Source organism: Chlorocebus sabaeus, chromosome 21 (genome assembly GCF_047675955.1).
Source record: "Chlorocebus sabaeus isolate Y175 chromosome 21, mChlSab1.0.hap1, whole genome shotgun sequence".
NCBI classification, from domain to species: domain Eukaryota; kingdom Metazoa; phylum Chordata; class Mammalia; order Primates; family Cercopithecidae; genus Chlorocebus; species Chlorocebus sabaeus.
Genome location: NC_132924.1, coordinates 113,451,098 through 113,474,400, shown reverse-complemented (window position 1 = coordinate 113,474,400; position 23,303 = coordinate 113,451,098). Strand labels below are relative to the sequence as shown.

At 44.0% G+C, this 23,303-nt stretch overlaps 1 protein-coding gene and 1 non-coding gene across 7 annotated transcripts in view; both read left to right on the top strand.

Annotated features, from left to right (window-relative positions):
* SLC37A3 (solute carrier family 37 member 3) overlaps window positions 1–23,303 on the top strand; it is a 62,438-nt gene that overhangs the window by 10,408 nt on the left and 28,727 nt on the right. For all 6 annotated transcript variants that reach the window (XM_037991163.2, XM_037991160.2, XM_037991162.2 and 3 more), the window contains exons 2-4: window positions 5,458–5,619; window positions 7,676–7,784; window positions 18,539–18,631. In XM_037991163.2, coding sequence (XP_037847091.2) covers window positions 5,531–5,619; window positions 7,676–7,784; window positions 18,539–18,631 — 291 coding nt within the window. In that variant the 5' untranslated portion in view covers window positions 5,458–5,530. The remainder of the gene's footprint in view (window positions 1–5,457; window positions 5,620–7,675; window positions 7,785–18,538; window positions 18,632–23,303) is intronic.
* Window positions 12,721–12,822, top strand: LOC119621641 (small nucleolar RNA U13). Its single transcript, XR_005238185.1, has one exon. It is a non-coding gene; the product is annotated as a small nucleolar RNA U13 (small nucleolar RNA).

Genomic DNA, 23,303 nt, shown 5'->3' with positions numbered 1-23,303 from the left:
CTTTCTGTATTTTTTGTGAAGACGGGGTTTTGCCATGTTTCCCAGGCTGGTCTCAAACTCCTGGGCTCAAGCAGTCCTCCTACCTCGATCTCGCAAATTACTGGAATTTCAGGCATGAGGCACCATGCCTGTCCAGAATCTTATTTTTAACAAGGATTTTTTTTTTTTTGGTCTTTTAAAATAATTCTAATGGGGGTTTGGGGAGATGTTGGCCAAAGGATTAAAAAATTCAGTTAGGAGGAATAAGTTTAAGAGAACTATTGTACAATATGGTGACTACAGGCTTTGTTTTTTTGAGACAGGCCCTCACTTTGTCACCCAGGCTGGAGTGCAGTGGCGCAATCGCGGCTCACTGAGCCTCTAGCTCTCAGGTGATCCTCCCATCTCAGCCTCTGGAGTGACTGGGACTATAGGCTTGCGCCATCACACCGGACTAATATATGTATATATATTTAGATGGAGTCTTGGTCTGTTGCCCAGGCTGGAGTGCAGTGGCATGATTTCGGCTCACTGCAGCCTCCGCCTTCTAGGTTCAAGTGATTCTCGTGCCTCAACCTCCTGAGTAGCTGGGATTACAGGTGTGCATCACCACGCCCGGCTAATTTTGTATTTTTAGTAGAGACAGGGGTTTCGCCATGTTGGCCAGGCTGGTCTCAAACTCCTGACCTCAAGTGATCCACTCGCCTTGGCCTCCCACAGTACTGGGATTATAGATGTGAGTCACTGTACCCGACCTGGCTAATATTTTTGTATTTTTTGTAGAAATAGGGTGTTGCTGTGTTGCCAAGGCTGGTCTCAGACCCCTGAACTCCAGCAATCCACCCGCCTTGACCTCCCAAAGTGCTGATGTACAGGCCTGTGAGCCACTGTGAGCCACTGTGCCCGACCGGTGACTGTAGTTAATAACAATGTACTCTATTTTGAAAATTGCTAAAAGAGTAGATTTTAAGTTTTCTCACCACAAAAAATAAGTAGGTGAGGTAATGGATACATTAACTAGCTTGACTGAGCCATTCTACAATGCGCACATATTTTAAAACATGTTGTACATGGTAAATATATACAATTTTATTTGTCAAATAAAAATACTCTAATGTTAAAAATCTTGTTGCTGTCAACTATCAGTTGATAATTGTGTATTCAGTATTTGTTAATAGAGTCTGCAACCATCCCTGCATACCAGCCTGAACATGGGCTGCCTTGTCGGACTTTGGAAGCTAAGTATGGTGGGGCCTGGTTAGTGCTTGGCTGGGAAACTGCCTGAGAATACCGGTGCTGTCGGCTTTAAGAAATAAAAATTCACCTATTGAGAAAATACTAAATGATAAGCTACAATGAATTCAGAAATGCTCAAATGAAATTTGGTTTTGAAATTTGGTTTTATTAATCATAACAGCATTTACACATACTTGAAACATGTTACACTCTTGTTCAGTGTATATTTAGAGTGGTAAAGAGATTATTCTTCAAAAAGTAGGACGTGCTTGATGGACTCAGACTTGACACAAACTCCTGTACACCCCAGGGTCCCTGAGCTCATGAATGATTGGCAATCACTTCTGTGATAGGTAGGATACATGTGCAAGGTATTACTATTGCATAGGATCAAATGTTACAGTATTTATCTTAAATGTCATTATGCACACAGCAGGTGAATGTTTACAACTATTTTCCTGGGCGAGGTGGCTCACGCCTGTAGTCTCAACACTTTGGAAGGCTAAGGTGGAAGGATTGCTTGAGGCCAGGAATTCAAGACCAGCCTGGACAACATGGCAAAACCCCGACTTAACATAAATGCAAAAAATAAGCTGGATGTGGTGGCATGTGCGCCTGTATTCCCAAAGGATTGCTTGAGCCTGAGAGGTCAAGGCTGCAGTGAGCTGAGGTTGTGCCACTGCACTCCGGTCTGGGTGACAAAATGAAACCTTGTCTCAATCAGTCAATCAATCGATCAATCAGGCTGGGCATGGTGGCTCACGCCTGTGATCCCAGCATTTTGGGAGGCCAAGGATGGTAGATCATCTGAGGTTAGGAGTTTGAGACCAACCTGGCAAACATGATGAAACCCCGTCTCTATTAAAAACACAAAAATTAGCTAGGCATGATGGCGGGCGCCTATAATTCCAGCTATTTGGGAGGCTAAGGCAGGAGAATCTCTTGAACCTGAGAGACAGAGGTTGCAGTGAGCTGAGATCATGCCACTGCATTCCAGCCTGGGCAACAGAGCCAAACTCTGTCTCAGAAAAAAATAGATAAATAAAAGAATAAAATAAAGCCTGTTTGCCCAATGTGCATATTAAGCCTTTTCTGCCCAATCATTGTAACTTAAGAAAAGATCGTCTATTTAGAAACTAAATCCAAATGGCCTCAAATATCTTGGTAGTTATTTAAAGCTACTAATATAAGTGTGCAGCCTTAGACTATGCAGCTCTATTGCCAATGTGCTGTAATTTCAATCTGTTGGAGCATTTATTTTTGGAATTATGATTTTACATGATACATTATTGAATTTCATATCCCATGCCCTTTCCTGGAGTACATACTACAGTGTTTTGAGGTGGGAAAGTGTCCAGTTCAAAGAGCTACGATTCATAGAGAACGATTAAAGTTTTGAGTTTTTCCACTTGGGTTTCATGTTTAATTTTCAGGATGGAAGTAAATTTAGTCATAACACTAATAGCTCTTGTTTTTGTAACTTCCTGGAATTATAGACAGGAAGTTTATTTACATTTTGTGAGTGGAATTTTATTGTCCTACTCTGCACGTAATTTTATTAACATTTTCCAAGAAGAATGACTTTAAAATGAAATTAGCTAAATTCTACTGATTTGGAATTAATCCTTGGCAGATCAGTGGCTAATATAATTTATCTGAATATGTCACATACATTGTTACTTTTAGCCTTACAGCTCTCAAATGAGATAAGCCGTTTTATGGATGACCACTTGTGATTTATAGAGCATGACCTGTCCCAGGGCTCACAGCCAGTAAGGAAAACAACTGTTATGTGTACATAATTGTAACCACCTCAACTTTATTTCTTTTATCTGCAAGTTGCAAGAATGGCCTTTCTGCTGGATCTCTTAGCCTTTAAGGCTTGGGCGCATCTATTGAGCTGTGGCTAGTGAAAATAAGTAGTGTAACAGTTCCAGTGAACATAGATCTGAGAGCCAAGCCCTGTGATTCTCTCTTGAGTGTTGGGAGCTCTTGCATGTGTTCCCTATCTTGACCACTGTTGTATATTTATCATACAAGCCATTTTATGGATTTCTTTCCCCTGAATATGAGGATAAATTACATTACTTTTTTTGTTTTGGCAGGGGGCAGGCAAGGTCTTACTCTGTGGTACAGGCTGGAGTGCAATGGTGCGATCATAGCTCCCTGCCTCCTTGAACCCCTGGACTCAAGCGATCCTCCTGCCTTAGCCTGCTGAGTAGCTGGGACCACAGACACGAGCCACCATGCTTGGCTATTTTTTTTTTTTTTTAGTTTTTGTAGAGATGGGGTCTCACTATGTTGCCCAGGCTGTTCTCAAACTCTTGGGCTTAAGTGTTCCTCCCGCCTTGGCCTACCAAAGTGTGGAGATTACAGGCAGGAGCCAACATGTCCAGCCTAAATTATAGTACTTTCCTAATGCTGTGGGTGTTTCCATTATAAAAATTGTATTGATGTTTATTGTAGGCTTTTTAAGAAAAAAGTATATAGAAGAAAATTAAAATTATCCATTACTTCACAACCCAGAGAGAACGGGTATATTCCCTATTTATTTGTATTATGTAAATACAGTTGAGTTGATTACATTTATAACCATAACCAGCTCCCACTTTTTTTCACTTGACATTTTCTCATGTCATTAAAAGGTCTTCATGGCAAATGATTATGAATGATTCAGCCATTCAGACATACCATAATTTATTTAATTATTCCCCTATTATTGTATCTTTAAATTGGTTCTGCAGACTCATAACTGGAGACATTAAGTTTTGCTGCTTACACTATGCTTAATTGTTCTTGGATATCAGAGAATGGGTGCAGCTTTTAGAGAGTACAGTCAAATGAAAAGGCACTGGGGCTGGGCACAGTGGCTTATGGCTATAATCCCAGCACTTTTGGAGGCCAAGGTGGGCAGATTGCTTTGAGCTCAGGAGTTCGAGACCAGCCTGGGCAATGTGATGAAACCATGTTTTTACAAAAAATACAAACATTAGCCAGGCATGGTGGCTCATGCTTGTAGTCCCAGCTACTTGGGAGGCTGAGGCTGGAGAATGGCTTGAGCCTGGGAAGCGGAGGTTGCAGTGAGTCGAGATCGTGCCACTGTACTCCAGCCTGGGCGACAGAGTGAGACCCTGTCTCAAAAAGAAAAAAAAAAAAAAAAAGCTGCTGGAAGTAGTGGAAGGAGATGGCAAGGAATGGCCCGACCTCTTTCTCTGTTTCGTTGACTGACACATTTTTTTTCATTTTGAGGGGATACTGGGGGGCAGACAGGGGTTAGGCAGTTTGCCCAGAGTCTTGCACTGGGACCTCACCTCAAGGCAATAGAAGATCGTGTAGAACATTGTCTTGAATCATTTTGTTTTGTTTTGCTTAGAGTCAGGGGTCTCACTTTGTTGCCCAGGGTCGACTGCAGTGGCGTGATCATAGCTCACTGTAACCGCGAACTCCTGGACTCAAGGGATCCTCTTGTCTCAGCCTGTCCAATAGCTGGGGGACTACAGGTGTGAGCCGTTGTGCCCAGCTCCTTCTTTCTTTTAATATTAAAAAACCTCCTCCAACACTTTGTGAAAAATACTTTTTATAGGCCTAAACACATCTTGTATTTTTTAAGGAATAGATCCCTGGAAATACATTTTTTTTTAAGTGAAAACAAGTTTATTCAAAAGTAAAGGAATAAAAGGACAGCACTCCATAGAGAGAGCAGCCCAGAAATTGAATTTTTGTGTCAAACACTCTTGATGAACATGGCTAGATTGTCCTCCCATAATATTATACTAATTTTTACTTCTTTCAGTAGCGTATGGGAATTCAGGAACCATCATACCCTCAGCTGCATTGAGCACAATCTTTTTTAACTATCCAAATGTTTTCTTGCCTTAATTATATTTCTAATATTACCAGTGGGATTGAACTTTGATTTCTTAAGTTCAATAGCCGTTTCATTTCTTCTGAGTTGTCTGTTTATTTCCTTTGCTCATTTTTTCTGTAAGAATGAGTGATTTTCTTATCAGTTTGTATGAGCTCTTTCTATTAAGATATAATCTCTTGTCCAGGATTTTTTTTTTTTTAAAGGACTACCTAATACCTTTAACATAATTATTAATCCAGTTTTCTGGTGTTAACTAGGCCATGAGATTTTTTCCCACAAGGCCTGATTATATGGTGACTATAAATCGAAATAATTCAGTTTTTGGATAATCTGCCGAGGTTTAATAATGTCCATAATGTGTTTTTTCTTTCCAGAAAGAAGAAATGATGTAAATCACTCACTATCCAAACTTTAAGGTCAAAGGTGAGAAGGAAGGTCAGGAAGAACATGGCCTGGCCAAGTGTTTTTCAAAGAGGGTCTCTGCTGTCCCGGTTCAGCCATCATCACGTTGTAGTGTTCCTGCTCACCTTCTTCAGGTAAGCATGTTGCTAAAGCTGCTCTCCTGCTTTTTTTGCTTTTTTTCTTTTGAGGGAGCTATTGCATGGCAAGTGTCAAATGCACTGATGGGCCTACACTTATAATGTTAGTTATTCCTTCTGTGGTAGTCTTGATAGCTCTAATATAGTAGTTCTCGAGGGCTATTTTGCCCTCCAGAGGACATTTGGCAGTGTCTAAGATAGTTTTGGTTGTCATGAGCGGGGAGGAGTGCTACTTGTAGTTAGTGGTGGAGACCGGGGAGGTTACTAAACGTCCTCCCATGCACAGGACAGCTCTCCACAACAAAGAACATTTCGGCTCAAAATGTCAATAATGTGGAGGCGGAGAAGCCCTGGTCTGTTTTTTTGTTGTTGTTTATTTTGTATTTTTTTTTTTTTTGAGATGGAATATTACTTTGTTGCGCAGGCTGGAGTGCAGTGGCCTGATCTCGGCTCACTGCAACCTCCGCCTCCTGGTTCAAGTGATTCTCCTGCCTCAGCCTCCCAAGTAGCTGGGATTACAGGCACGTGCCACTGTGCCTGGCTACTAAATAGAAACAGTTTCACTGTTAGCCAGGATGGTCTCCATCTCCTGACTTCATGATCTGCCCGCCTTGGCCTCCCAAAGTGCTGGGATTATGGGCATGAGCCACCACGCCTGGCCAACATATCTCACTTCTTTTCATCACTCTGTTTGGAGAGAGAAGTCCTCTATTTGTTAAAACCAGGAGCTGGAGAACAAAGGTGATCGTAAGCGGTTCTCTTAGAAACATAACATACCTCAGGCCATTGGGTGTTAGAGGCGTGCTATAAGTGACCTTGTTACTCAGCTTTTTTTTAATATTTCTGCTGAGTAGATTTTATTATTAATCTTTATGAAAGACACCAGAAATAATGATTATTTATTTATTTATTTATTTATTTATTTATTTATTTATTTGAGATGGGATCTCACCCTGTCACCCAGGCTGGAGTACAGTAGTGTGATCACAGTTCACTGCAGCCTCTGACTCCCGGAATCAAATGATCTACCTGCCTCAGCCTCTTGAGTAGCTGGGACCACAAGCATGAACCACCACGCCTGGCTTCTTCTTATTTTTTTATTATTATTTGTAGAGATGAGGTCTTCTTATGTTCCCCAGGCTGGTCTTGAACTCCTGGGCTCAAGCAGTCCTCCTGCCTCAGCCTCCCAAAGTGCTGGGGTTATAGGCGTGAGCTGCCATGCTTGGCTCATCTTTTTTTTTTTTTTTTTTTTAAAGAGAAGAACTCTTGGCCAGGCATGGCGACTCACACCTGTAATCCCAGCACTTTGGGAGGCCGAGGCGGGTAGATCACCTGAGGTCAGGAGTTCGAGACTAACCTGGCCAACATGGTGAAACCCCATCTCTCCTAAAAATACAAAAATCAGCTGGGCATGGTGGCCTGCACCTGTAATTCCAGCTACTTGGGAGGCTAAGGCGGGAGAATTGGCTTGAATCTGGGAGGCAGAGTTTGCAGTGAGCTGAGATTACACCACTGCACTCCAGCCTGGGCAACAGAGTGAGACTCCGTCTCAGGAAAAAAAAAAAGAGAAGAATTCTAAAATTGTTCAGTGTCATGCCTGTAATCCCAGCAATTTGGGAGGCCAAGTGGTGGAGGATCACTTGAGCCCCGGAGTTTGAGACCATCCTGGGCAACATAGCAAGACTCTGTCTCTACAAAAAATACAGAAATTTTTGTAGCCTGAGTAGCTAAGATTACAGGTGCACTGAGCATGGTAGGGTGCGCCTGTAATCCCAGCTACTCAGGCTGGGGTGGGAGGTTCGCTTGAGCGCGGGAGGTCAAGCCCAGTGAGCTATGATCATAACTGCACTCCAGCTTGAGTGACAGAGGGAGATCCTGTCTCAAAAACTAAAATAAAATTGAGAGAGCCTCTCTGAATCTATTTTGGTTCAAGTGACTGTCCCCCAAATAAAATAAAACACAATTGAATAAAAGAAATGGGCTTATACCTGTGATTTTATTGAATGCCGTTTCTCCTTGCTATTCATTCATCTGTATTCTCTCTGTTTTGTAGTTATTCATTGCTCCATGCTTCACGAAAAACATTTAGCAATGTCAAAGTCAGTATCTCTGAGCAGTGGACCCCAAGTGCTTTTAACACGTCAGTTGAGCTGCCTGTGGAGGTAAGCAGAACAAAGAGCTGGGATGGATCGAAGGAGACCGTGACCACCCCGAGATTCTTCTTACGTTCTTTTTTGTATCTTTTGCTTGCCTAGGACTCTGAAATGGCTCACTGTTTCCTATCACATAAGAGCCAAACTATTCTACTAATTTCAAAGCCTGCTCCGACTCAGTCCCATTTTACCTCTCCAGCTAGCTTATTTCTAACCGTTTAGAAATCACACCTTCTGACAAGGCTGTTTTTTCACTGGCTTTCATTAGTGCTGTCCTCGTTTCTGTCTTTGAGATTTTGCATGTTATCTTTTATGTGCTCTTTTGCCCTTTTCCACCTGTCTGAAGTTTGCCTTTCTCTTTGTGTCAAGATAAAATGCCACTTTTTTTTTTTTTTTGAAACAGGGTATCTTTCTGTTGCCCAGGCTGGAGTGCAGTGGCACGATCTTTCAGGAAACATCTCTGCAATCTCCACCTTCTGGGCTCAAGCAATCCTCTCACCTCAGCCCCCTGAGTAGCTGGGACTACAGGCGCTCACCACCATGCCCGGCTAATCTTTTTTTGTTTTGTTTTTGAGATGGGGTTTCACCATTTCCCCAGGCTGGTCTTGAACTCCTGAGCTCGAGCGATCCACCTGCCTTGGCCTCCCAAAATGCTGGGATTATAATGTGAGCCATCACACCCGGGGAAAATGCCACGTTTTCAATCAAGTTTTTTCCCAACTTCTAATATTTCCCTTCACTAAACTCCTGTACACTGTGTATTGCACATTGTAATGTCTTGGTATTTCAATATTTTCTAATTGTTTCTTTTTCTTTTTTTGGAGACAGAGTCTCGCTCTGTCGCCTTGGCTGGAGTGCCGTGGCGTGGCGCCATCTCGGCTCACTGCAAGCTCCGCCTCCCGGGTTCACGCCATTCTCCTGCCTCAGCCTCCCGTGTAGCTGGGACTGCAGGCGCCTGCCACCTCGCGCGGCTAATTTTTTTTTTGTATTTTTAGTAGAGATGGGGTTTCACCCTGTTAGTCAGGATGGTCGCTATCTCCTGACCTCGTGATCTGCCCTCCTCGGCCTCCCAAAGTCTGGGATTATAGGTATGAGCCACCACACCCAGCCTGTTTCTTTTTTTAATTTAAATTTTTTTGTAGAGACAGTGTCTTGCCCTGTTGCCCAGGCTGGTCTTGAACTCCTGGACTCAAGCCATCTTCCATCCTTGGCTTCCCAAAGTTTTAGGGTTACAGGTATGAGCCATTGCGCCCAGCCTGTTTCACTTGTTTGTATCTTGCTTATGTGCCTTGAAGTCAGGCGCAATCTCGGCTCACTGCAACCTCCGCCTCTGGGGTTCAAGTGATTCTCCTGCCTCAGCCTCCCAAGTAGCTGGGATTACAGGCATGCACCACCACACCCAGCTAATTTTTGTATTTTTTGTGGAGAAGGGGTTTCGCCATGTTGGCCAAGCTAGTCTAATTCCTGACCTCAAGTGATCTGCCTGCCTCGGCCTCCCATAGTGTTGGTATTACAGGCCTGAGCCTCTGCCCCTGGCTAGAGTCATAAATCTTTTTTTTTTTTTTTGAGATGGAGTCTTGCCCTTTTGCCAGGCTGGAGTGCAGTGGCGTGATCTCGGCTCACTGCAACATCCACCTCCCGGGTTCAAGCGAATCTCCTGTATCAGCCTCCTGAGTAGCTGGGGACTACAGGTGCCCGCCACCATGCCTGGCTACTTTTTGTATTTTTTAGTAGAGACAGGGTTTCACCATATTGGCCAGGATGGTCTTGATCTCTTGACCTCGTGATCCTCCCGCCTCAGCTTCCCAAAGTGCTGGGATTACAGGTGTGAGCCACCGCCCCCGGCCCAGATCGTAAATCTTAAAGATAGAAGTGGTCTTAGAGAGATCATGCACCCTACCCTCCCAGATTGGAATCTTTCTTTGTCATTCTTGGAAAATAACCATCCAGCTTCTGCTTCAGTAGTTCTAGGCAGAAGAAACTTGCTGTTGTGTGAGCTGGATGCTTACATTTTTATTCAGCTTTTGAAGAAAATTCCTTCCTGTCTCCGTAAGTTTCTGTTTAGGCAAAACATTCTTGGCTCCTTCAGCTGTAGTTTAGTGACACTGAGCACTGATTGTGGGATTTCAGGTATAGCCTGAACAATATAGAGAAAAATGGGATTTCATTTAGGCACTAGATTTCCGGTTGTATTGCCTAAGGCTGCCTTTATTTTTAAGTAACTGGGTAGGGGGTTCCCAAGACCACCCCCAGTTTGGTGATTAACTAGGAGGACTCAACATAAGAGTACGTGTGGCTGTAATTTATTCCAGTGAGAGGATATGAGATAAACTCAGCAAAGGGAAGAGGCTGGCCTGGTGTAAAGTCTGGAAGAGGCCAGGCCCAGAGGCCTCTTTCATTAATTTTTAATTAAAAAAAGTTTTATATCCGGGTGCGGTGGCTCACGCCTGTAATCCCAGCACTTTGGGAGGCCGAGACGGGCAGATCACAAGGTCAGGAGATTGAGACCATCCTGGCTAACACGGTAAAACCCCGTCTCTACTAAAAATACAAAAAAAAACTAGCCGGGCGTAGTGGCGGGCGCCTGTAGTCCCAGCTACTTGGGAGGCTGAGGCAGGAGAATGGCGAGAACCCAGGAGGCGGAGCTTGCAGTGAGCCGAGATCGCGCCACCGCACTCCAGCCTGGGCGACTGAGCAAGACTCCGTCTCAAAAAAAAAAAAAAAGTTTTATAATTATTTTATAAGAGATGGGGCTCTTGCTATGTTGCCCAGGCTGTACTTGAACTCCTGGACTCAAACGATCCTCCTGCCTCAGCTTCCTGAGTAGCTGGGACTACAGGTGTATGCCACCATGGCCAGTTAAAAAAATATTTTGCTTATATATTTTTAAAAGTTAAAAAGTTAAACAGAAAAACATTTCTTAAGTGCTCTAAATAGCATCCTAAAAAGTACCTTTTATAGCTTTCATTTTTATGCTTAGCTCTGGGTGTTTTACAAAAAGAGTTCAGCAGACACAGTCTCTGTTACCTTTAGAACTTATAATGGATCCACTGACATGGACAAACATTGGAAATGGTGAGTAATCATAATAAACATAAAATCTATGTAGATAATAATCACTAGATCTTATATTTGAGAACAACTCAGCTAAAATCTATAATAAAAATTTGTACAGTTCTTACATGAGAATAGTGCTAGAGAATCCAAAATTATCCCCAGGAGAAGGAAGAAGAATTTAAAGTGTCTTGGGCCAGGCGCGATGGCTCAGGCCTGTAATCCCACCACTTTGGGAGGCCTAGGCAGGAGGATTGCTTGAGCCCAGGAGTTTGAGACTAGTCTGGGCAACATTAGAGAGACCACTGTCTCTACAAAAATGAAAAAAAAAAAAACACCAAAAAACCAAAAAAAACCACTTTGGGAGGCCGAGGCGGGCAGATCACTTGAGGTCAGGAGTTTGAGAGCAGCCTGGCCAACATGGTGACACTCCATCTCTACTGAAAATACAAAAATTAGCTGGGTATGGTGGTGCATGCCTGTAGTCCCAGCTTCTTGGGAGGCTGAGGCAGGAGAATGGCTTGAACCCGGGGGGTGGAGTTTGCAGTGAGCTGAGATCATGCCATTGCACTCCAGCCTGGGTGACAGAGTGAGACTGTCTCAAAAAAAAAAAAAAATTTAGCTGGGTGTGGTGGCACATATCTGTACTCTCAGCTACTTAGGAGGCTGACGTGGGAGGATGATTTGGTCTCTGGAGGTCAAGGCTGCAGTGGGCCGTGTTTGTGCCACTGCACTCCAGCTTGGGTGACAGAGCAAGACCCTGTCTCAAAAAGTGTCTTTGGAGATTCCATTTCAACCTTGTGCACAGCTACTTGGTAGATTCCCACGTAAACATGTTCCACTCTGCCTTGTGCAAAGAACCGCATGCATAAGTTGGCCTGTTCATCCTCTGCTCACCACTTTGAGGAAGCCCTTCCGTGTTAGTGAGCCTCCCCTGTCCTCCTGCATAGCCCTTATTCTGTTATAAACATTCTCACCTGGGAAACCCACCCAGGGACCTTTAGTGTGTGCACAGGAAGTACCTCACATCGAGCAAGTGTAGTAGCTTATATAGTCCCCCCAGCACAATACAAGAAAACCCTGCAGTACATTCAGGCTGATAAGTTCACATCAAACACAGGTTGAATCACATTTAGCATGTTGACTTAGTTGTAGTGGTGACTTTCATTAAACATTGGATGGTTCACTGTGAATAACTGCAACATGACTAACCAAGTAGTATAGTCATCCTGATCTGAGCTATGTTATTGATGTTAACTTTCTTCTCCAGGCTTTTTTCTGTTACCCTGTTTCCTGCATCTGTTTGTTAGTCCTACTGTCTTCTTTTAGTTTTTGGTTCGGTTTTGTTTTCCATTTAAGTCAACAGTCAAAAAATATATTTCAACTGAATTCTGGCAGTGAAGCAGAAAAAAAGCTGTTTAAAATCTGTTAATTCTTGCAAAAGCCACACCTGCAGGGAGTTTTCGGTAACTTCTTGGAGGAGTAAAGAAAACCTACAACTTTGAGCAGCTGCTTAATAAGGTCCTTGTCTCTAGCTCACACCGGTGCGTGTACCCAGCAGGGCTTAGTCATGGGTCCTGATCAGTCTGGTGGGCACACAAGGGTGGAAGACTGTGGTTGCAGGGAAAATGTGGGAACGTCACTCTCATTGAAGACATTTAGGACCCCAAATTGGCATTGCTGAAAATCCTGTTTGATGTCAGCTGTGTGAGCCTGCGCTGCTTTCTCATCTTGGAAAGAACGCGTCTTCACAGTATGTGTGAAGTGGCATTAAAGTAACCAGTTTGGTGCCAGAAGCCACCCAGAAATGAGTTCCACTGCTTTGGAATCACACTTTATAATTTGTTTATGATTTGGGGATTTTATTTTTTGTTAAAGATATATTTCTTTGATTCTTTTGTAGTTCATAAGCTGGATTATTGAGTATTCACACACGTGTGAGATGTGCCAACATTGGACCTTGTTACAACGTGGGCACATTACTCACTTGACATGGATTAAAAATAAAGATGTTTTTTAAAAATTGCTGATTGCGATTTTTCTCTTTAATATTCTTTTAAATTTTAATTTTTTTTTTTTTTTTTTGAGACGGAGTCTTGCTCTGTAGCTCAGGCTGGAGTGCAGTGGCGCTCAGCTCACTGCAATTTCTGCCTCCCAGGTTCAAGCGATTCTCCTAAGTCTACGGAGTAGCTGGGATTACAGGTGCACACCACCACGCCCAGCTGATTTTTTGTATTTTAGTAGAGATGAGGTTTCACCGTGTTGCCCAAGCTGGTCTCGAACTCGAACTCCTGAGCTCAGGCAATCCACCTGCCCCCACCTTCCAAAGTGCTAGGATTACAAGCATAAGCCACTGCGCCCGGCCTGGTTTTTTTTTTCTTTTTCTTTTTTTTTTTTTTGAGGTGCAGTCTTGATCTGTCGCCCAGGCTGGAGTGCAGTGGCACAATCTTGGCTCACTGCAACCTTTGCCTCCTGGGCTGAAGCGATTCTTTTGCCTCAACCTCCTGAGTAGCTGGGAATACAGGTGTGTGCCACCACACCTGGCTAATTTTTGTATTTTTAGTAGAGATCGGGTTTCACCATATTGGCCAGGCTGGTCTCAAACTCGTGGCCTCGTGATCCCCCCATCTCGGTCTCCCAAAGTGCTGGGATTACAGGCGTGAGCCACCGTGCCGGCCTTGTTTGTTTTTTAAGACGGGGTCTTGCTCTGTTGCTCAGGCTGGAGTACAGTGGCATGATCATAGCTCACTGCAGCCTTGAAGTCCTGGGCATCTTCCCATCTCAGAAGATGGGAAGCGATCTTCCCATCTCAGCCTCCTGTACTCTGGCACTACAGGTGTGCACCACCATGCCCAGCTAATTTATTTTTATTTTTGTAGAGATGGGGGGAGGTTCTCACCATGTTGCCTATGCTAGTCTTGAACTCCTGGTCTCAAGGGATCCTCCTGCCTGGGCCTCCCAAAGTGTTGGATTATAAGCATGAGCTACTGCACCCAGTCTCTTTAAATATTCTAAAATCTAATTTTTTTTTTTTTTTTTTTTTTTTTTTTGAGATTGTGTTTTGCTTTGTCACCCAGGCTGGAGTACAGTGGCATAATCTCAGCTCACTGCAACCTCTGCCTCCTGGGTTCAAGCGATTCTTCCGCCTCAGTCTCACGAGTAGCTGGGCCTACAGGCACATGCCACCGCGCCCGGCTAGTTTTTGTATTTTTTGGTAGAGATGGGGCTTTGCCATGTTGGCCAGGCTGGTCTCAAACTCCTGACCTCAAGCGACCGACCTGTCTCGGCCTCCCAGAGTGCTTGGGATGGTAGGCATGAGCCACTGTACCTGGCCTAAAATCAAAATTTCTTTCTGTAACAACCCATCTCAGAAATGCCAGGATATTATAATTAGTAAGTACCTCAGAAATGATTTAGTCCAAGCATTTTCTAGCTTTTTGGTCATAGGACCCCAAAGTGTTTTTGGTTATATGGGTTTATATCTATAGATACTAGTTTAGAAATTAAAGCTGAGAATTTAAAAAATACATTGGAGTTTTTGGGATTGCATTTTAATGAATTAAATAAGTCAATAAATATTAACATAAATAACATCTTCTGAAAAATGACTTTTTCAAAACAAAATAATGAGTGGCATTGTTTTACAGTTTTGCACATCACTTCATGTCTGTTAATAGGAGATAGTGGGTTTTCATGTCTCCTTTGAATTCAGTGTGTTGCAGAGTTTATTCAAAGATCTTTAGCTGGGCATGATGGAGTGTGTCTGTAGTCCCACTACAGATCCAGGAAGCTATTGCTGGATCGCTTGAGCCTAGGATTTCAAGAGCAACCTGGGCAACATAATGAGACCCCATCTCAAAAAAAAAAAAAAAAAATTCTTTGACATATAGGAAGAAAATTTGGCCTTTTCACAGGTTTGAAGTTAGAAAAGAGGGAAGTGTTTTTGTAGCCTTTTCTGCTAGTTGTGGATGTTCATTTGTCTTTGGTACTACAGCAAAATTTGGATAAGTGATAATTTCTTAAAAATTAGTTCCAGTGATGGAATCTGAAACTGTATCAATGCACTTTGGAATACTGTTACATTAAGATCCATTGGTCTGTGTTGTTCTTTGGATCTTTAAAGTGACAGGCTCATTTCATTCATATCTGAGGCAATCCCTGCCAAATACTCAAATCTGAGTAACTAGTTTCTCAGTCTTTCAAGTCAAAATACGTTCTAGCTGCTTTGGTATCAGAAGTGATTCTTGCAGACTTTCTACTTACTGACACAGAATATGAAAAATTATTGGCCGGACGCAGTGGCTCACTCCTGTAATCCCAGCACTTTGGGAGGCCGAGGGGAGCAGATCATGAGGTCAGGAGTTCGAGATTGGCCTGACCAACATGGTGAAACCCTGTCTCTACTAAAATTACAAAAATTAGCCGGGCATGGTGGCACGTGCCTGTAATTTCAACTACTCAGGAGGCTGAGGCAGGAGAATCATTTGAACCCGGGAGGCAGAGGTTGCAGTGAGCCGAGATCACACCACTGTACTCAAGCCCGGGCGACAGAGTGAGGCTGTGTCTCAAAAAAAAAAAAGAAAAAGAAAAAGAAAAATTATTTTACTCAAGGACCTACGGTTTATAAAATTAAAAATTTTTACTGCTTCATGAAGGACAGTCTTATGTGACACTGGCTTTTTTTTTTTTTTTTTGATATAGAGTCTCACTCTGTCACCCAGGCTGAAGTGCAGTGGCACAATCTCAGTTCAGTGCAACCTCCTCCTTTCAGGTTCAAGCAATTCTACTGCCTCAGCTTCCCGAGTAGCTGGGATTGCAGGTACCCGCCACCGCACCGGGCTAATTTTTATAATTTTAGCAGAGATGGGGGTTTCACCGTGTTGGTCAGGCTGATCTTGAACTTTTGACTTCAAGTGATCCACCCTCCTGGGCCTCCCAAAGTGCCGGGATTACAGGTGTGAGCCGCCCAGCCCAGCCAACATTGGCTTTTTAAAATCCTTTTTTGGTTTTTTATTGTGAGGATGTTACAGTGAGCAATATGGTGATTACTAGTGCTGTCTGGCATTACTGCCTTGGTTTATGCTAAGGTGGGGCAGTTTCTCTCCAGTGCAATAGGGAACAAAGTCGAAAGGACATCACATTTTAATGTGGTGCAAATAATTTTGACCTTGCAGACCCCCTTGGAGGAAGGCTCTGGAGGCCTCTCCGTCTACCCGAGTTCCATGGACCACAGTTGGAGGGCTGTGATCTGGTCCATCTCCCATCCAGTGGAAGAACCCCTTCTGTATCTTTGAGAAATTACCTTCCCGTTTCCCTCAGGGATGTCTATTGTGGGGGAAATTCACTACACCGTGAAGCAGCCCATTACATTTTTGAAAGTTCTGTAAACTAACTCAGATCCTTTTTCCACTGCTGGCCCTTCATAAAGTTGAGGATAACTTTTCACAAATCCCCTGTGTCTCTCTTTTTCAGCATAAATTTGTATTTCCATTTCCTTCAGTGATTCCTCTCATGGCCTGGTTTCGTATATCCTGCTCATCTTTCTTTAAAATGAAAATGAATGGACATTATTTAATTCATTACAAAAGATACTGACAAAATAACCATGGGTTCTTTTCACTGTTAGACCCTTATAAATATGTGTAAGACTTGGTTCTTATCCTAAAGGAATTTAAAAAGCTGGATTCATTTCAACACAGCTGAAGAATATAAACATCCTGCAGAATCATACATGGCATTTTGCAGTTAGAAAGAGCCTAGCTCTCGGCTGGGTGCGGTGGTTCATGCCTGTAATCTCGGCACTTTGGGAGGTGGAGGCGGGCAAATCACTTGAGGTCGGGATTTCAAGACCAGCATGGCCAACATGGCAAAACCCCATCTCTACTAAAAATACAAAAACCATCTGGGCATGGTGGCACGTGCCTGTAATCCTAGCTGAGGGAGGCTGAGGCAGGAGAATCCCTTGCACCCAGAAGGTAGAGGTTGCAGTGAGCCAAGATCGCGCCACTGCCCTCCAGCCTGGGCAATGGAGTGAGACTCCATCTCAAAAAAATAAATAAATAAATAAAAATAGAACTTAACTCGTTTTGTGGTTCTACAGACTGGCCACTGAGGTACTCTGAGGGCTGCTCAGCTGTTTTGTCGTGAATGGGTTGTAGGTGAGATGCGATCTCCCCTAAGCTCCTGGGGTTGCTAAGTGGGGCTTGGGATAGTCTCCTCCTGATTTTAGACTGGTGGATATTCCCAGGCCAATCAGCTCTGACCTTGAACATCATCTTCAGTTTACCCCAGTGTGTTGTACAAAGATCGTTTTCTATGTGTGCCTATGAAGAAGCTGAGAAGTACTGGGATAAGTGGCCTCTCTAGGGCAACAAATTCTTTGTGTTTTTTTTTTTTTTTTTTTTGGAGACGGACTCTCGCTCTGTCGCCCGGGCTGGAGTGCAGTGGCATGATCTCGGCCCACTGTAAGCTCTGCCTCCCGGGTTCACGCCATTCTCCTGTAGCACAACAAATTCTTAAGCATAGAGTTGGGATTATAAGTTTTCTGAGTACCAGACTAGAAAGATAATAAAGTTGGCAAGACATTGTGATTTGATTGAAGTAAGTTAATGAAGGACACTCTTTTTCATTTTAAAAATCAAGATGTGATTTTTAACGACCTTTTTAGTATACAGTTCTACAGTTTTTGATAAACACGTATAGTGTGGTAACTATTCCAAGATATAGAACATCACCCCCTAGATTCTCTTTACCCCTTGTTAGTCAGCCCTTCTTGCTTCCCTCAGCCCTAGGCAACCACTGATCAGTAGGAAATTATTTTTGAAGAATATTGTAAAATGTTTCCTTAGATGGAGTTAGACTTAATTTCTCCCATCCAACTAGTAACCAGGCCTGACCCCACTTAACTTGCTGTATCAGATGAGATTGCATGCTTTCAGGGTGGTATGGCCCTAGATGGTAGGCATAATTTCTAACTGATTCATATTGAATTCTGCCAAACAAAAAGATTATAATCAGAATTTATTTTTTATAAATGTCTGCTTTTAAACTTCCTGCCCCACTTTCTCACTTAATTGACTTAGTCACTAGTGTGTGGGCATTCTAATGATACATGTTTGAGGTGATAGGTTAATTGCCCTGATTTGATCATTACATGTTGGATATATGTTGAAATATCACACTGTACTCCCTTAATATGTACAATTATTGTGTGTCAATTAAAAATAATAAAAGCAAAAAAAAAATACTAGTTATTTCTTTCCTTTTTTTTTTTTTTTTTTTGAGACGGAGTTTTGCTCTTGTTGTCCAGGCTGGAGTGCAATGGTGCGATCTCTGCTCACCACAACCTCCGCCTCCTGGGTTCAAGCAATTCTTGTGCTTCAGCCTCCCAAGTAGCTGGGATTACAGGCATGTGCCACCACGCCCAACTAATTTTGTATTTTTAGTAGAGATGGCCTTTCTCCATGTTGGTTAGGCTGGTCTCGAACTCCTGACCTCAGGTGATCTGCCTGCCTCGGCCTCCCAAAGTGCTGGGATTACAGGTGTGAGTCACCGCGCCCGGCTATACTAGTCATTTCTGAATGCATTTGAAGTAAAAGTTGGTCTTGAGCATTACTGGTGTTTTGGAAGTGTTTGTGAAGGGGCTTTGGGAAACAGAAAGGCCTAGCAGATTCCACAGGGACTGACCCATTCCTGCTGTCTTACTGCAGATCTGGAGCAGCAACCATTTGTTCCCCAATGCAGAGAAAGCGACTCTTTTCCTCGGAACACTGGATACCATTTTCCTCTTCTCCTATGCTGTGGTAAGTTTTAGAACTCTAGGGTTTAAAGGTAAAGAAAAATGTAAAAGGAAACAACGCTGAGCCTTACGAAATGTGTACAGGATTTTGAATTTGCTGACCGAGGCAGAGTTCAGTATTTCTGAAGTTTATATTTTTTATTCTTCCCATTCATTTATTAATTCATTCAACAGATATTTATTGCTTATGTAGCACATGTCAATGGGAATTTATCCTGAACAACGCAAAAGTGCCCTGCCTTTATGGAGCCTGTGTTCTTCGGCGGGGAGCTTGGGGAGACAGTCACCAAATGCTATAAATAAATTGTAGAGTACATTTGAAGGTGATAAGTGCAATGAAGGAAAATAAAGCAGAGAAGGGGGACTAAAGGGGCCTGAGTGAGGTTGTAATTTTAAGTAGCATAGCTGGGAGACTTCAGGAGGCAGCGGGCATTTGAGTGAAGACCCAAGCAGGTGAGTGAGGTCGGTGTGCTTGGATCAGAGCTGTAAGAAGTGAGGCCAGAGATGTGGCGGGGCTCAGATCTGTAGGGTTTTGGTGCCTTTGTAGGGGCTTTGGCTTTAACCTTGAGTGCGATGGGAGCTGCTGGAAGGTTTTGTGCAGAGCAGCAGCAGGACCTGACTTAGGTTTGGACAGGCGCACTTGCTCTGGGAGCTGAGTTCTTTGGAGGTGAAGGATGATGGTGGCTTGGGTCCAGCATAGCAGTAACAGAGGTTGCGGGAAAGTAGATTTTAGTAGTGTGTTGGAGGTAAAGCCAATATTTTTTCCCCCTTGAATGTGGACTGTAAGAGAAATGTGTGAAGAACACCTCCAGGGTGGAAGTGTCATGGCGGAGGGGAAACTGGGGAGATAGAAAGATTTGAGGACTCGCTTTTGGATGCATTACATTTGACCACTACTGCCCAGATGATGAAGAGCAGGCACTTGGGCATTGAGTCGGAGTTCAAGGTGTAGGTTCAGGCTGAAGATACACATCCTTGGCCTTTATTATTTTTATTATTTTTTATTTTTGAGACAGAGTTTTGCTCTTGTCACCCAGGCTGGAGTGCAATGGCACGATCTCGGCTCCCTGCAACCTCCGCCTCCCGGGTTCAAGCAATTCTCCTGCCTCAGCCTCCCGAGTAGCTGGGATTACAGGCACCCACCACCACGCCTGGCTAATTTTGTATTTTTTTAGTAGAGATGTTGGTCAGGCTGATCTCGAACTTCTGACCTCAGGCGATCTGCCTGCCTTGGCCTCCCAAGTGCTGGGATTACAGGCATGAGCCATCGCGCCTTCCCTTTTAGATGATTTATAGATCAAAACTGTGAAGCTGCATGAATTGATCAAGGGAACAGGCCAGGGCAGGAAAGAGGTGTGAAGCCTAAACCCTAGGGCTTCCAGTCCTCAGAGGTGGGTGAGGAATGGGCCAGGTGGCGGGGATGGAGTGGTAAGGAAGGTGGGGCTGGGTGTGGTGGCTCACGCCTGTAATCCTAGCACTTTGGGAGGCCGAGGCCGGTGGATAACTTGGAGTCAGGAGTTTGAGACTATCCTGGCCAACATGAAGAAACCTCGTTTCCAATAAAAATACAAAAATTAGCCAGATATGGGTGCCTGTAGTCCCAGCTACTTGGGAGGATGAGGCAGGAGAATTGCTTGAACCCAGGAAGAGGAGGTTGCAGTGAGCCGAGATTGTGCCACTGCGCTCCAGCCTGGATGGCAAAATGAGATTCCGGCCGGGCGCGGTGGCTCAAGCCTGTAATCCCAGCACTTTGGGAGGCCGAGACGGGCGGATCACGAGGTCAGGAGATCGAGACCATCCTGGCTAACACGGTGAAACCCCGTCTCTACTAAAAAAAATACAAAAATTAGCCGGGCGCGGTGGCGGGCGCCTGTAGTCCCAGCTACTCAGGAGGCTGAGGCAGGTGAATGGCGTGAACCCGGGAGGCAGAGCTTGCAGTGAGCTGAGATCCGGCCACCGCACTCCAGCCTGGGGGACAGAGCGACGAGACTCCGTCTCAAAAAAAAAAAAAAAAAAAAAAAATATATGAGATTCCATCTCAAAAAAAAAAAAAGGAAGGCCGGATCCTGGAGAGGTAGCATCCTGGGAGACATTCCACGGTGGTGAGGAGTAATTCAGCATAAGGTTAGGCAGCTGGCATCTCTGGCTTGCTGTAGGAATGGCTGTGGTGGCTCCCACATTAGAGTTCTGGAGCCGACGGTGGCAGCAGCTGGAACGTGGACCTTTTGTCCCCAGCATATAAGATGCTGTCTTTAAGTGTGCCTTATTTCTGTCTCTAAGTGTGCCTTATTAAAAACGCCTTTTAATTCTCAATATTCAGGCAATGTGAAATACTGGGTAAAAGTCCTGAAGTAGTTTCTAAATGTTTATTTGGTTAATTTTTATTTATTTATTTATTTATTTAATTTTATTTATTATTTCTTTTTTGAGATGCAGACTTGCTCTGTCACCCAGGCTGGAGTGCAGTGGCGTGATCTCAGCTCACTGTAGCCTCTGCCTCTTGGGTTCCAGCAATTCTCCTGCCTCAGCCTTCTGGGTAATTGGGATTACAAGTGCATGCCACCATGCCTGGCTAATTTTTGTATTTTTAGTAGAGACGGGGTTTCACCATGTTGGCCAGGCTGGTCTCGAGCTCCTGTCCTCAGTTGATCCGCCCACCTCTGCCTTCCAAAGTGCTGGGATTACAGGCATGAGCTACCACACCTGGCCTATATGTGTGTGTGTATGTGTGTGTGTGTATATTGTGTGTGTGTGTGTGTGTGTATATATATATATATATATATATTTTTTTTTTTTTTTGAGACGGAGTCTCGCTCTGTTGCCCAGGCTGGAGTGTAGTAGCGCAATCTCAGCTCACTGCAGCCTCCGCCCCCTGGGTTCAAGCAATTCTTCTGCCTCAGCCTCTCGAGTAGCTGGGACTGCAGGCATGTGCCACCATGCCCTGCTAATTTTTTTTGTATTTTTAGTAGAGATAGGGTTTTACCATGTTGGTCAGGCTGGTCTCGAACTCCTGACCTCAAATTATCCACCCGCCTCAACCTCCCAAAGTTCTGGGTGGGATTACAGGCATGAGCCACCGCGCCCAGCCTATTTGTTTAATTATGAAGAGTATCTTTTCTTCAAAGAGGAAACAGAGAAACAGTTGGAATGGTTCTTTGGTCATTCATTTAGTCTGTATAAAATCCCCAGATAGGGGCACTGGGCTTTGGCTAGAGCTGGTGACAGGGTGCTTGCTTCTCTTTGAGCCACTCATTTCCTTCAGGGACCATTTTCAGAGGCAGTGCAGTCTACTGGAAAGGCCAGCTCTGCCATGATTAACTAGCTGTGTTAAACTTGGTTGCAAAGTAGAACTTAACCTTTTTTGGTATTTAGTTTCCTCATCTATAGAGTCATCTAGAGGAATAGATTTAGGACATAAAAGATCAGTGCCATGAAAAATCAATGGTCATGGTTTTTTATCTTGAGCTGTACTTCCTTCTGTAACTTAGGGTCAGTTTGCTTTCTGCAGCAAAACAGAATGTATTGATTCTGGCGGGGCACGGTGGCTCACGCCTGTAATCCCACCCAGCACTTTGGGAGGCTGAGGTGGGCAGATCACCTGAGGTCAGGAGTTCGAGACCAGTCTGGCCAACATGGTGAAACCCCATCTCTACTAAAAATACAAAAATTAGCGAGGCATGGTGGTGCATATTTGTAGTCCCAGCTACTCCGGAGGCTGAGGCAGGAGAATCGCTCGAACCTAGGAGGCAGAGGCTGCAGTGAGCCAAGATCGCACCATTGCATTTCAGCCTGGACGACAGAGTGAGACTCTATCTCAAAAATAAAAGCATGTATTGTTAGGTCATCTGAAGCAGAATTGAGATTTTCTTCGTCCCTTTTGTTCTGTGTAGCATAAGTCCATGTGAGGGGCAGCTAGACAACATAGAATCTACTTTAAGGCTGACATGGTTCTCTAAGAATAAGGAAGCTTGATGATAATGAGGGAGAAACATTCATATTTAAATTTTATCTTCTCTTTTTTTTTTTTTTTGAGATGGAGTCTCACTCTGTCGCCCAGGCTGGAGTGTAGTGGCGCGATCTTGGCTCACTGCAAGCTCCGGCTCCTGGGTTCAAGTGATTCTCCTGCCTCAGCCTCCCGAGTAGCTGGGATTACAGGCACGTGCCACCGTGCATGGCTAATTTTTCTATTTTAAGTAGAGACAGGGTTTCACCATGTCAGTCAGGCTGGTCTTGAACTCTTCACCTCAGGTGATCCACCCACCTCGGCCTCCCAAAGTGCTGGGTTTACAGGTGTGAGCTACTGCACTTGGTCGTGTTTTTTTTTTTAGAGATGGGTTCTTGCTCTGTTGGCCAGTTTGGTCTTGAACTATTGGCCTCAAGCAATTCTCCCCTCTCCCAAAGTGCTAGGATTACGGGGGCGTGAGACACCACGCCCAGCCAAGTTTTTCTAATGATGTAGAGATACTCAATTTATCAGAAACACCTGGTCCTAACTGAATTTAGGTTTTAAGTCAAGACATTTTAAATATTTATGGAAGAAACCTAAAGTCTGCTGCCCTTAAGGTCTTCAGTCTCACTTCCTGCCATGATCTCAACATTTTAATTCCTGCCCCTCAGTGGGAGGAGAGTAGAAGGCAGAACCTGTCTCTAACTAATTATTGTCTCTGCCTTCCTGC